At 55.6% G+C, this 13,855-nt stretch overlaps 1 protein-coding gene across 3 annotated transcripts; it reads left to right on the plus strand.

Moving 5' to 3' along the window:
- The first annotated feature begins 184 nt into the window (after window positions 1-184).
- Window positions 185-10,978, plus strand: KIF7 (kinesin family member 7). 3 transcript variants are annotated; one of them, XM_074917379.1, is made up of 18 exons: window positions 185-493; window positions 1,846-2,046; window positions 2,312-2,723; window positions 3,465-3,996; window positions 4,296-4,436; window positions 4,582-4,809; window positions 5,217-5,416; window positions 5,706-5,812; window positions 6,105-6,260; window positions 6,598-6,800; window positions 6,917-7,114; window positions 7,362-7,487; window positions 7,963-8,139; window positions 8,439-8,654; window positions 8,871-9,077; window positions 9,465-9,663; window positions 9,755-9,904; window positions 10,123-10,978. In XM_074917379.1, the coding sequence occupies exons 1-18, from the start codon at window positions 187-189 to the stop codon at window positions 10,497-10,499; spliced, it is 4,137 nt and encodes a 1,378-aa protein (XP_074773480.1). In that variant the 5' UTR covers window positions 185-186; the 3' UTR covers window positions 10,500-10,978. The 3 variants fall into 3 exon arrangements, with proteins under 3 accessions (XP_074773480.1, XP_074773481.1, XP_074773482.1); XM_074917380.1 differs by having other exon boundaries at window positions 5,220-5,416; XM_074917381.1 differs by having other exon boundaries at window positions 4,299-4,436.
- The last annotated feature ends 2,877 nt before the right edge of the window (window positions 10,979-13,855 follow it).

Consider the following 13,855-nt stretch of genomic DNA (forward strand, 5'->3'; position numbering starts at 1 on the left):
CGCCGCGCAGGCCCCCGCGCCCCCCTCCCCGCCCGCTCCCTCCGCCTCTCCGGGGCCGCCGCCTTTCCGCCCGCGGGGCGGAGGGGCGAGCACCGCGGCCCCGCTCCGCGCTCCCGCCGCCGGGCGGAGCCGCCTGACGCCATCGCGGCGCGCCGGGCCCCTCCCGCTGCCCGCGGCGGCCCCGCCATGGCGGCGGCGGAGGGGGCGGCGGTGCGGGTGGCGGTGCGGGTGCGGCCGCTGCTGCCCCGGGAGGCGCTGCGGGGGCACCGGCCCTGCCTGCGGGGCGACGCCGCCACCGGGGAGGTGGCGCTGGGCCGCCGCCGCCGCTTCCGCTTCGCCGCCGTGCTGCCCGAGGCGGCGGGGCAGGCGGCCGTGTACCGGGCCTGCGTCCAGCCGCTGCTGCGGGCCTTCTTCCGCGGCTTCAACGCCACCGTCTTCGCCTACGGGCAGACCGGCTCCGGCAAGACCTACACCATCGGGGAGGCCAGCGTCGGTGAGTCGCGGCGTGCGCGGCAGCGCCGTGCCCGGCCCCCGCCAGCACCGGCAGCTCCGCCGGCCTCTGCTGTGCCCGCCGGTGCCGCCCCGGCATCCCTCCCAGCCCAGCACCCTCACCCGTGCCGCCATCCCCACCCCTCTGTCCGCTTTGCTCTCTCCGCCCGAACCCACAAACACCATCTCCGTCACCCCCATCTCCGTCACTTCCAACACGTCCATCACCTCCATCTCTGTCACCCCCAGCACCCCCATCTCCGTCACCCCCAGCACCCCCATCTCCGTCACCCCCAGCACCCCCATCTCCGTCACCCCCAGCACCCCCATCTCCAGCACCTCCATCTCCATCACTTCCAACACCTCCAGCACCCCCAGCACCACCATCCCAACCCCTCCACCCCACCTCGCCCAACCCAACCACCGCCCATCCCCATCCTGCCCACCCCAACAGCCTTTTCTCCCCTCCACCCACGCTGCTGTAACCGCCCCCCCACCATGGACAACACCTTCTCTGAGATAACTGTGTAGGCTTTCTCCTCTACCACTGCAGGACAAGTGAGAGGACCATGGCTGGTCTGGAGGTGGTGGTGATCTTCCTAGAGCACCGCTACCTTCAGCTGGCTTTGATCTATCAGCCTTGCCCTGAAATAAGCCCTAAGGACAGGGAGGTTTGGAAGGGTTAATCTCGTTAGTTTGTTTATGTGAAGGAAAGGGGGAAAGAGGAGACCTTTCCCTCCTGTAAGTGCTGATTTAATGGTATTATGATATGTTGCAGAGAATGTACTGTGAATGTATCAGTCATCTTTAGTTAATGGCATAGTTTGTAAACACTAAATTGTTTCCATACCTTCAATCTACCTCTGCAGTTTCCCAGTTCGGGCTGTCCTTGTACCACATTTGAGGATAGCCCTTTTACACAGCTGTTGGAAACAAAAGCAAAACCATTTAAAATTCAGACAGCAGAGTGCTGTGGCCAGATACAAGCAGGCTGCAAGCACTAAAAAAAAAAAAGCTTTCTTGGAGCTGGAAAACGTTGTGGAGTTGTGCTGGCTTCAAAGGACAGCACACAGTAGCTGCAGGCATGGTGTTTGCTACCTGCTGAAATGCTAATGTGCTTTTTCCTTCTTGAGGAAGGACTGCAAACAAGCAACATTGCTGGAATCCAGCACAGCAGTGTGACAGGATTTGCCCCAAGGTCCTGTGGCTTAAAAGCACTCAGAGGGTTGTTTAATCTAGGCTTCGAGGGCTGAGCTGTGGGAGGGCTGTGAGGCTGCTCCTTTCCAGCTGACCTGTGTGCTGCAGGCAGGCTCCCCGGGCATTCGCTGCCCATGACCACGTGCATCTCTCTGCCAGCTTCCATCAGTGAAGATGAGCAGGGCATCATCCCACGAGCCATGGCTGAAACCTTCAGACTCATCGACGAGAATGACCTGATCGACTACACGGTCCGAGTGTCCTACCTGGAGGTGTACAAGGAGGAGTTTCGGGACTTGCTGCAGGTGGATACAGCCAGCAAAGACATCCAGATCCGGGAGGACGACAAGGGGAACATTGGTATGTGTGGCTGGGTACAGGCTCCCTTTTCTCCCCATGCCCAAGGCCAGGGTTGGGTTATCTATCCCTGAAGGCAGAGCCAGGTCTTCTTCCTCCATCCTTGCGTCCCTCCCTGCAGCAGATTGCTGTGCTTAGCCCTGTTCGGTGTGGAAAGCCAGTCTGTGCGTGGCACGGTACGGGCAGGGCGACGGCACCAGGCTGTGCAGAGCAGGTGTGTCCTCGGGCAGCCTGTCCCTCCCAGCCACAGCTCCGTTTGCTGTTGCAGTGCTCTGCGGTGTGAAGGAGTCAGAGGTGGAAGGGCTGGACGAGGTGCTGAGCCTGCTGGAGATGGGGAACACAGCCAAGCACACGGGAGCTACCCACGTCAACAGGCAGTCGAGCCGCTCGCACACCATCTTCACAGTGACCATGGAACAGCGGCGCGGGGCCGGCCGCCTCCCCCTGCACCGCCACCCCCCCTCTGTCCCTGCCTCAGGCCAGGTCCTGGTTTCCAAGTTTCACTTTGTGGACTTGGCGGGCTCGGAGCGAATTGTGAAGACGGGAAACACGGGGGAGAGGCTGAAGGAGAGTATCCAGATCAACAGTGGCCTCCTGGCCTTGGGCAACGTCATTAGTGCCTTGGGAGACCCACGGAGGAAGAGCAGCCACATCCCCTACAGGGACTCCAAAATCACCAGGTACAGCTGGGACTGGGACCCCCACATCTCAGGGGCTCTTGGCCCAGCAGGAGGGAGGCGATGCTTCTCTTCTGCCTTTCCCATGCCCAGCGTGCCAGGTTTGGTGGCAGAGTCCCCAGGCTAGCCGAGAGGAGCTTGCAGGGCTGGTCTTCCCTTCTGCCCTCAGACCAACTGCTTGATGGTACGGGGCCAGCTGACCTGCTGTGCCTCACAGCAGTTTACAGGTCTACCCTCGGGGCAGGTTTTCAAGTAGGGAAGTTTGAGGAGCAATGAGGCCAGAATAGGAATAATGGACTAGCTCACTGCAGCACTGCGGAGGATGAAGCTTGCATAAGTCGTGCTGCTGAAGCTGAGATGGGGTGTCACCGTGGGTTATGCTTACTGTCCTGCCTGGCAGTGAATAAAAACTGGTTCCAGTAAGCTTGTTTGATGGTCTGCAGTTAGTTTTTACCTCGAGCAGGTGGCCTTCGCAATCTCCAACAGGCTCCTGTGCAGCACGGCCCTAGCAATGATGACAGAGTTGGGGAGCTCCCAGCCTCAGGAATTATTTAGATGAAAACTTGCCACAGTGCAAACTGTTATTCCTCTGCTTAATGATTCTGCTCACTTCGCTTGTGTTGAACCTGCCACAGAGCAAAAATATTGTTTTCCTTGGGTTTAACGTCTGAAAAGGGTTGGAAACCTTCTGGTTCCTGCATGATCTTGTATTTCAGCTGTTTTAATCACTGTGCTCTTCCCTAGGATCCTGAAAGACTCTCTGGGGGGGAATGCCCAGACTGTGATGATAGCCTGTGTCAGCCCATCTTCCTCCGACTTCGATGAGAGCCTCAACACGCTGAATTACGCCAGCCGGGCTCAAAACATCCAGAACAAAGCTGTAGTGAACTGCCGCAAGGAGACCGAGCACGTTGAAGAGCTTCACCTGCAGATAAAGAACCTGCAGAAGGCACTGGAACAGCGGCACCGCTCTGAGACCCGTATCATCAACCGCTCGGCCACTGCCAAGCGATGCGCACCGGACCCCACGGCTCGGCTGCTGGCGGAGTGTGCACATTACCGGACCTGCACCGACGCTGCCTACCGGCTGCTGATGGAGCTGCAGGAGGACAGTAACCTGACAGTGGAGCAGATCCTGCGGGTTAAGGAGTGGTTGTGTGCAGTGGAGAGCGAGAGGAGCGAGCTGACCTCAGCCGGGCTGGATAGCGGCATCGAGAGCACCTCTGCGGAAGACCAGAGCCCCGAGGCACAGGGCTCAAAGTTGGCAAAAGCCCAGGTAACGGTTGGGGTGGTTTAGCTCTGAGGTGGGGTTCGTCTGATGGCCACTGAGTACAGCAGCCTCAGCACGGCACGGTGAAAGGGTCAGGAGAGGGAAGGGAGAAGTAACGTGGCCAAGGGGCTGTAGGAGGCAGAATGATGTGGTTCTCAGAGCAGGCAGGGAGAGGTTGGATTCAGCTGCGGCCATTTTCCAGGAAAAATCTGGGTCTGCAGAGCTGCTGTGTCCTTGCAGAGTCCAGCATGGGAAGGGAAGGACAAAGGTACATGCTGATGCTGCCTCTCTTACATTTTGGGCAGCAGGTGAACACCGAGAAGAGGTGTGAGTCCATCAAAGACGAGCAGGTGGCCAAACTGCAGAGGCAAGTAGAACGTCTGGAGGAGGAGAACCGTGATTTTCTGGCTGCCCTGGAGGATGCCATGGAGCAGTATAAGCTGCAGGTACTTCTGGGCTGTGCCTTCTTTATAGGGACCTGCCCCACTCCTCCCCTTCCTCCCCAGGAGAGCGCAGCCCAGCTTTCAGGTTCCTCTGCTGCAGGTCTGGGATCCACATGTACATAACCACGTTTTTCTCGTTGCTTCCTAGAGCGACAAGCTGCAGGAACAGCAGGATAAGATCTCAGAGCTGCATGTGCGCTTGGAGATGGCAATGCCAAACCTGTGTGTGCCAGGACTGCTGGAAAACCTCCACCTGGTGACTGCCAGCCAGAGACCTCACACGGCCCCACTGGATGCTGCCCCGACCCATGGCCTCAGTGGGCTTTCCCCAGGGCTCCTTCCCGCTGAGCAGAATGGAAGAGCCCTTTGCAGGAAGGTGAGGACACAAGTCTATGCCATCGAGGAACTGCTGCCTTTTCGCTTGGGTGCCCTCCACTGTAGGAGCTGCTTTTGCCCTGCTGTTGAACAGAATCTTGTCATAGGCGTAATCCATAGGACTGTGCTCAGTGTTCACATCCAAAGAGTTTCACAACTCTGGAAAAAACAGCCCAGCTTCAAAACTGAGGCTTTTACTTTGATGTTACAGACACGTCCCAGATTTCCTCAGCACCTGAGCCCCAGAAGGCAGAAGGGCAGGCAGCTGGGTCTAGCAACACACCAGTTCTGAATACACTCAACTCTTGTTGCTCTTCTTTGTGTCTAGCAGTGATGCCCAGCTGAGAGCTGCTTTTTCTAACACTGGCTCTCACACAGCATGTTTTCTCTCTTTCTAATTCTACCCAGCAGCTCGACAGCAACCCCTCCTTCCAGGAGGAGGACCTGGCAGGCTGGCACCTGAACCATGCACAGTGCCTGACCAGCAATCCAGAGATCACAGATGCAGCGCTGAGGAGGGAGCTCAGCCAGGACTCGGAGAAGCCCTCAGAGGTGTCCTCAGGAGAGGAGGAGGAGGGGGAACAGAAACGGTCCCTGTCCCAGCGCCGGTGAGTTGAGGCTGTCTCAGCACTGCGCAGTGCCCTGGCAGTTGTGTGAGCTGGCTGTCCCACCTCTGCAGCTCAGCTCTCACGTAGGATATAGAAGCAAATGCTGCCTCTGGGGCCAGTGATTCTGCTGAGACAGCTGCCTGCTTTCTGGGGAGCTAATTACCATCTTTTCTGAGCACAGCTAGTTTCTATCTCTCTGAAGCCTGTGAATCATGAGGGAACTCTTCCCTTACTGGGAACAGCTCTAGCAGTGCCCAGACCCAACTGATGAATTTGCTGTTCCTTCTAGAAACAGGATCCAAAGCTGGACCAAGAAAGAGATTTGCAAGTTGAGCGAGGAGCTGAGCGGAGGCAGTGCCCACTTGATTCAGGAGGAGCAGCTGGAGGTGTTAAAAGGCAAGTAGCAACCGTAGATTGTTGGGCAGTCTTCCTTGGGCTGGCAGTGCTTTGCTGTTGATGTCCCACCTGGATGAGCCTAGAGGACAAAAATGGAGCAGATGACAGTCTAGCTGCTTTTGTTAAGGAGAAACTAGAACTGCTGGGGTCTGTCAAGAGCTGCATGCTTTGGTGGAAGCTGCGGGTGACTCTGGGCGATGCTGTGCCAGATCTTAGGTACAGATCTGAGATGGGACTGTCCATCTGTCACCCAGCTGCAATGACCTTCCTTACCTGGGAATCTGTGTTGCAGAGGTCTGTAGGAGGCGGGAGCCACTGCTTGGTCCCTGGGAGCGCCTGCCAGGGAAGGACTCCGAGTGGAGGCTGGTGCAAGCACAGCAGAAGATCCGAGAGCTGGCGATCAACATCCGCATGAAGGAGGAGCTGATCACGGAGCTCATTAAGACAGGTGCAGAGCTGTTGGTGGGAATATGCACCCATTCCCCATGAAATCCCCTCCTAGTCATGATGCTTGGTCTCTACTCCCATCCTCACCTTCCCTCCCTGTGTTGCTGGTGCCCAGTCCCTTCTCCTATAAGCAGCAGAGCTCTGTTTCTCCATCCTTCTGGCTCAGTGAGACTCTTCCCATTGGTTTCTCCCTTCCCTGGAGTAGCTGAGGGAAAGGAAGCATTCAGTCTCTCCAGCTAGAAATACTTGGGGAGAGAGAGGAAAGGTCCATCCCTCAGCAGGATCCTGGCTGTGAGGGAAGGGAGCATGGAGGTCACGGCGGAGGCGGTGTGTTGCAGGCAAGGACGCCCAGGCTCTGAACAGGCAGTACTGCCAGAAGATCAGCGAGCTGGAGCAGGAGGCAGAGCAAGTGCGGGCAGAGCTGAGTGACAGCCAGAAGCAGCTCCAGGAGCTGGAGGCCAAAGAGCTGTGGGACCCTGGGGAGAAGTGCAAGCTGCAGGAATACCGCACACGCGTGGCGGCCGCGCAGAGCAAGGCACGGGTGAGTGGGAAAGGCTCTTCCCACCCTGGGGGGGCGGGCAGGGGCAGAGTTGGCTCATCTCTGCAAAGGGCACGGGGGAGACGCAGAGCCCAAGGGCAGCTTTCATCCTCCGGCAGGTTCTGTGCAAGAAGAAGCAGGCGACGGAGAGGCTGGTGTCACTCTCGGCCCAGAGCGAGAAGCGGGTGCAGGAGCTGGAGAGGAACATCCAGCTGATGCGGCGGCAGCAGGGCCAGCTGCAGCGCCGGCTGCGCGAGGAGAGCGAGCAGAAACGGCGCCTAGAGACGGAGGTGAATAAGCGGCAGCACCGAGTCAAGGTAGGAGCAGGCAGGAGCAGCTGTGCTACTGCGGTGTGTGCAAGGGTGACAGCGGGTGGCTCTGCAAGCTGCTGGGCAGGCCAGGGTGGCTCTGACGGGGTCTGTGATTGTCTGTGATGGAGATGGAGAGAGATTTTTAAAGAGTATCCAAAGAGCTAGCCGGGAACATAACCCGTCCCTCAGCCCCTGGCTGTAGGGTAAAGAGCTTCCACCCCCTCAATGCTCACGGCTGCTCTTTCCCACACAGGAATTGGAATTGAAGCACGAGCAGCACCAGAAAATCCTGCGCATCAAAACAGAGGAAATTGCGGCTTTCCAAAGGAAGCGGCGGAGCGGCAGCAACGGCTCTGTGATCAGCCTGGAGCAGCAGCAGGTACAGACAGAGCAAGCCTGACGCTTCTTTCCTGTTCAGAGGGGACTGCTTGGCCGACTGCAGGCTGACAGGGGAAATCGGGAAACAGGGACCTCAGCTCGAGATGGGACATAGCCCATCCTGCCCTTGAGGGGGACAGTCCATAATGTCACTTGCATCTAGTAGCCGAGGACTTGGATCTTGTCTTAGCCCCAGGACCAGGATCTCTTCTAAACACTAGCATTGGTAAAGAAGCTGTGAAATCTTGTTTGTTAGCAGAAGGGTGGTAGGTGGTCCCCAAGGACTCCTCAGCAGTTGGGAATTGAGCTTAGCTCTGCCCCTTAGAGGAGCTGGAAGGATAAATCTAGGGAAGTCTGGGCTACGGGGGTTAGCAGAGATGGAATCGACTCTCAACCCCCCTGCCCTTCAGTCCAGCCATCCTGGGCATTGCTACTGCTGTCTGTACACACATGTCCTTTGCCTCGCCTTCCATCAGAAAATTGAGGAACAGAAGAAGTGGCTGGACATGGAGATGGATAAAGTTCTCGAGCAGCGCCAGGCCCTGGATGAGCTGGAAGATGAGCTGAGGAAGCGGGAAGCTATTGTGGCCAAAAAGGAAGCCCTGCTGCAGGAGAAGAATGGCCTGGAGAGCAAACGACAGCGCTCCAGCCAGGTAGGACAGGACTTGACACCTCAACCTCTTGCTTAATTTCCAGCAGAGGTGGGAGGCTGGAAGACCTGGGTGCCATCCTGGGTCTGACAGAGGGCTGCAGGGTGAGGTGGTGTTGGGAAGTGGGTAGGAAATCTACCTCTACAGAAGAGCCTGCTTATGCTGTGCTTCTGAGCTAGCTGGTTTGATAGCCCTTGGCTTATGTGTGAGTGTGGGGTCACTTGACCTACGGAGGGAGTAGAAAGGGGCTGAGGGCCTGACTTGCCTTTAGAGCAGATTCCCTCGAGCATCTTCTGCTGCAGGCCCTGACAGATGACATAGTGCGTGTGTCCAGCCGCCTGGAGCACCTGGAAAAGGAGCTGACGGAGAAGAACGGGCAGCTGCGCCACGGCAGTGCCCACGACCAGCAGCAGATCCGCCAGGAGATCAACAACTTGCGCCAGGAGAAGGACCAGCTGCTCAAACAGAGGTTGGAGCTCGACCACAAGCTGCGCCAGGGCACCCTGCTGTCCCCAGAGGTACCTCTGTCTTGGGCTGGGCTGCTCTGCTTGCAGGAGCATGAGGTAGTGATAGAGTAAAAGACCTGAGCATGGGGTCGTTAGCAGATGCTCCTCCACATCCCCAAACTGTGGGTATCACAACTTCTTGCCAGCACTATTGAGATGATGAGGTTAAGGCAGGGTGAGACAGAGTGAACCCTTTGCTCCCTAGTAACTGCAGCTCTGCCCTGGCAGGAAGAACGGATCTTGTTCCAGCTGGACGAAGCAATCGAGGCTCTGGATGCAGCCATTGAGTACAAGAATGAGTCCATCACATGCAGGCAACGAGTCCTGCGGGCCTCAGCCAGCCTGCTGTCCCAGTGTGAGATGAACCTCATGGCCAAGCTCAGCTATCTCTCCTCCTCTGAGACCCGAGCTCTGCTCTGCAAGTACTTTGACAAGGTGAGACACAACTGCAGTCTGTGCTGGTGGGAACTGTAGTATCTGACCAAACTCTCGTTTTCCTCATCCTCAAGCCTTCTGCCTGCCTCCTGCTGTGCTTTTGCCCTGTAAAGTAAGGCCACAAAGCCACAGCACCATGATCCCCACTTGTCCCAACACCTGGGAGAGAGGCTGAACTAGTCATAGGATGCATGGATCCCTGTGGTGGCTCTACCACATTAGTGCAGCCACGTGTTGCTCTTCCCTCTGCGTGGCAGCTGTGACATCCCAGAACTACTAACCTTTGTACACTGTACCAAAAAAGTAACTTGATCAGGCTTGGTGGTGCAGGAAAGCTTCCGGGCTCTGAAGGAGCTGAGAAGTTTCTTGCTCTTGGGCCCTGGCCAGGTGGTGACGCTGCGAGAGGATCAGCACAGGCAGCACATTGCCTTCTCGGAGCTGGAGATGCAGCTGGAGGAGCAGCAGCAGCTGGTGTACCGGCTGGAGGCGGCCGTGGAGCGCCAGCGCCTGGAGATGGACCGTCAGCTCACCCTGCAGCAGAAGGAGCACGAGCAGAACATGCAGTTACTGCTCCAGCAGAGCCGTGGTAACCAGCCAGCTCCGAGACGGGCAGCAGCGGCAGCACTGTCGTCTTTCACAGGGCTCGCAGCTTGAAATGGCTTTGTTTTTTCTTACAGAGCACATGGATGAGGGGCTGGCCAGCAGCAAGCTGCAGTACGAGGCAAGGATTCAGGTGCTGGAAAAGGAGCTGAGCCGTTATATGTGGGCAAATCAGGAGCTGAACCAGAGGCTGAGTAACATGAACCTCCATCCTGGACAGACCAAAGGTGAGAGGAAACCCAGGCTGGGGCTTTGCTGTTCCTACCAAGTTAAAAGGAGGGGAGTTTAAATTCCTTTCCCTGGCAGCGGGAGCTTGGAGCGGAGTCAGGAGCAGTGTGGGTGCAGGTCATTGCTGGCTCGAGCTAGTGGTCTACAGGCCTGATTGTGATGAGGGAAGTAGAGATCCTGATACTCCTCTCACTGTACTGCCAATCTTTCCAAGCAGGGATGGAGAGAGGCATTCACGGGGCTGGGGACAGAGCTCCCCCCGCACTCGGGACCTGCGAGGAATCCAGCCTTGGGGAGCAGCCCGTGCCTCTGGCTGTCGCTGAAGAAAGCCATCGGGTGAGGGATGAGAGCAGGGACCTGGTGCATGCCCCTTTACCATCGACGTGGAGACGTTCCTCCCTGCCCAGCGACAGCCCCGGGGACCTTCGGCCCGCTGAGCACTTGCTGAGAGCGGGGCAGCCCCACGAGGTGCACCCGCCCCGGAGCCTCGCTCCTGCCTCCAAGCCCCGCCGGGAGCTCCGCAGAGCCAGCCTGAACACGACCCCAGTGCCTTACCACCCAGCGATGATCGACGTCAGGAAAAACCCTCTCTAGACCTAGGCTTAATGCTCACCTGGCACAGGGCAGGGAGGAGCAGATATTGCTGATGCAAGCTTAAGAGCCTTCCTGCCCCTCAAGCCAGCCCGGCTACACACCTGTTGCATTTCAGAGGCCTGAGGAAGGAAAAGATGTGACTTTTCATCATAAGGCAAGCATGTAAGGTGTGGGACCACCAGTGTTCCCCACATTGCTGCCAGTCCAGACAGTGCTGACTGGACACCTTACCTCCTCCACCCTCAGCAGGTTAAACACTGGGAATTGGGAGATCAATAACTTCCACCCTGGCCTTTATAACACTATAAACTTGTTTACAGTTTGGAAACCTCTGTTGTGGGGCTTACTCAGCCCTAGCAGCCTTAGAGGGAGATGCTCTGCACTCCTTGCAGAACTTGTACATAGATTTTTGTAGTAACTGGTTTTTTTACATTTCTATTGTAACTTTTCTAATAAAGCAGAGTGAGTTTTATGAAGTAGTCACTTGTCAGAGGCTCCAGTCATTACTTTAGGTATGTAGGTAAGGAGTTCTATTTAAATCTCTCTGCATGGGAACTCAGCTGCTGTCACAGTTTTGCCTTAATGTACCTGCTTTGTAAGTGCTTAGTCAGAGCTGATGGGCTTCCTACATTGAGTTGCTGCAGGAAAAGCATCTCCAGACAGAGCAGAATTATCTGAAGCATCCAGGATAAAAGCAACCCTGGTTCAGTATCACTTTCTGCTCCAACCTATAAGCTGCTTTAAGCAGCATTTTCTTACTCTTAGGAAAACTTCCAGTCTGGATGTAAAAGGGAGATTAAATACAATCCTGCAACTTCTTAACACTGATACTATCAACCTTAGGAAGGGGGACATAAGTTTAACTGTCAGAGCAAGAAATTCAAGCTTAGGTACCTGCTTGAAGAAGGGCAATGGGGGAAAACAGCAGCTTGGCTACCTGGCCCCAAAAAGCAAGCCACTGCTTCTGCCTGAAAGCACAACGGCCACAACCACCACAACTACCCTTTGAGGAGTAACATACACCAAGTTGAAAGTCAGTATCTGAGGTAGGAACCACCTGATCTTCTTCCTACATAACTGTTCATGCCTTTAGGGGTGTGGCTTTGAGGAGGGACATTACAGAGAGCTCTGGGTGTGGCTGAGCTGCACAAGATTTAAGTCCGGAGCCTTTATTTTTTGCTGATGAAAACAAAGATCTTCAGCAGAGAAAAGAAGAATCCATCCTTCTTGGAAGTAAGGAGTATTGTAGCTTCATGCTTGTGTATCAGCCTACATCCTTGAAGCAGGTGCACCTCTCCCACAAACAAAACAGTCACTGGTAAGCACACTGTTCCTCCTCTTTTGGCAGAGGGAAACAGCTTTTCCTGCAACAAATAGTGTTTCTAGGAAATAAATTCCATTCAATACCATCTAGCCCCTTAATGTAGCAAACTTCTGCCTTGCCACACCTGGTTTTAGGATGACCTCACACTCTCTTCAGAGCCCTCTGCTTCTTGTGCATTCACTAGACATAAGGGGGTGACTTCCCTGACACCCAGCCATGGACAATGGGACTGCTATCCTAAAGGAAGAACTCAGCCCTTCCAAGATAATCACAGAATAGTTTGGGTTGGAAGGGACCTTAAAGATCACCTAGTCCCAAGCCCCTGCCATGGGCAGGGACACTTCCACTAGCCCAGGTTGCCCAAAGCCCCGTCCAACCTGGCCTTGAACCCTGCCAGGGAGGGGGCAGCCACAGCTGCTCTGGGCAACCTGGGCCAGGGCCTCATCGCCCTCACAGGGAAGAATTTTTCTTATATCTGATCTAAATCTACCTCTCTCAGTTTAAAACGATTACCCCTCATCCTATCCCTACACCCCCTGATAGAGTCCCTCTCCATCTTTCCTGCAGCCCCTTTAAGCACTGGGAGGCTGCTGTAAGCTCTCCCCGGAGCCTTCTCTTCTCCAGGCTGAACACCCCCAACTCTCTCAGCCTGTCCTCACAGGGGGGGGCTCCAGCCCCTGAGCATCTTTGTGGCCTCCTCTGGACCCGCTCAAGCAGGTCCATGTCCTTCTGCTGGGGGCCCCCAGAGCTGGACCCAGCACTGCAGGTGGGCTCTCACGAGAGCGGAGCAGAGGGGGAGAATCCCCTCCCTCACCCTGCTGCCCACACTGCTCTGGATGCAGCCCAGGACACAGTTGGCTTTCTGGGCTGTGGGCACACTTTGCTGGCTCACAGTTAGTTTTCCATCCACCAACACCCACAAGTCCTTCTCCACAGGGCTGCTCTCAATCCACTCATCACCCAGCCTATATTCGTGCTAGGGATTGCCCTGACCCATGTGCAGGACCTTGCACTTGGCCTTGTGGAATTTCATGAGGTTTGCACAGGCTCACGTCTCCAACTTGTCCAGGTCCCTCTGGATGGCACATCCCTTCCCTCCACACAGCTTGGTGTCATTGGCAAACCTGCTGAGGGTGCACTCAATCCCACTGTCCATGTCCCCAACAAAGATGTTAAACAGCACCAGTCCCAACACCAACCCCTGAGGAACACCACCTGTCACTGGTGTCCACTTGGACAGCGAGCTGTGGACCACAACTCTTTGGGTCCAACCATCCAGCCAATTTCTTATCCACAGAGTGGTCCCTCCATCAAATCCAAGTGTCTCCAGTTTAGAGACAAGGATGTCATGTAGAACAGTTTCAAAAGCTTTACACAACTCCAAGTAGGTGATGTCGGTTGCTCTTCCCTTATCCACAAACACTGTAACACTGTTGTAGGCGGCCACCAAACTCACCACGCATGATTTGCCCTTAGTGAAGCCATGCTGGCTGCCACCAATCACCTTATTTTCCATGTGTCCCAGCAGTTTCCAGGAGTATCTGCTCCATGACCTTGCTGGGCACAGAGGTGAGACTGACTGGCCTGTAGTTCCCTGGATCATCTTTTTTTCCCTTTTTAAAAATTGTGGTTATGTTTCCCCTTTTCCAGTTAGTAGGACTCTCACAACTTCTCAAACACAATGAATAATGGCTTAGCCACTTCATCCACCAGTTCCCTCAGGAGCCGTGGATGCTCATCAGGTCCCATGGACTTGTGCACCTTCAGGTTCCTTAGATTGTCTCGAACCTGATCTTCTCCTACAGCAGGTGGTTCTTCATTGTTCCAGTCTCCAGCTTCGCCTTCTGCATCTTGGGCAGTGAAGACTGAGACAAAAAAAGTCATTGAGTACCTCAGCCTTTTCCATGTCCTGGGTAACCAGGTCTCCTGTTTCTTTCTGGAGAGGGCTCACATTTCTCCTAGTGTTTTTTTTTTTTATCACTGATGTACCCACAGAAGCTTTTATTCTTGCCCTTAACATCCCTGGCCAAAT

This window comes from Athene noctua, chromosome 13 (genome assembly GCF_965140245.1).
Source record: "Athene noctua chromosome 13, bAthNoc1.hap1.1, whole genome shotgun sequence".
NCBI lineage: Eukaryota > Metazoa > Chordata > Aves > Strigiformes > Strigidae > Athene > Athene noctua.

Coding starts and splice junctions, on each gene's coding strand:
- KIF7 (XM_074917379.1), top strand. CDS start 187: ATGGCGGCGGCGGAGGGGGCGGCGGTGCGGGTGGCGGTGCGGGTGCGG. Junction 2,724..3,464: donor AGGGACTCCAAAATCACCAG/GTACAGCTGGGA, acceptor GCTCTTCCCTAG/GATCCTGAAAGACTCTCTGG. Junction 7,488..7,962: donor TCAGCCTGGAGCAGCAGCAG/GTACAGACAGAG, acceptor GCCTTCCATCAG/AAAATTGAGGAACAGAAGAA.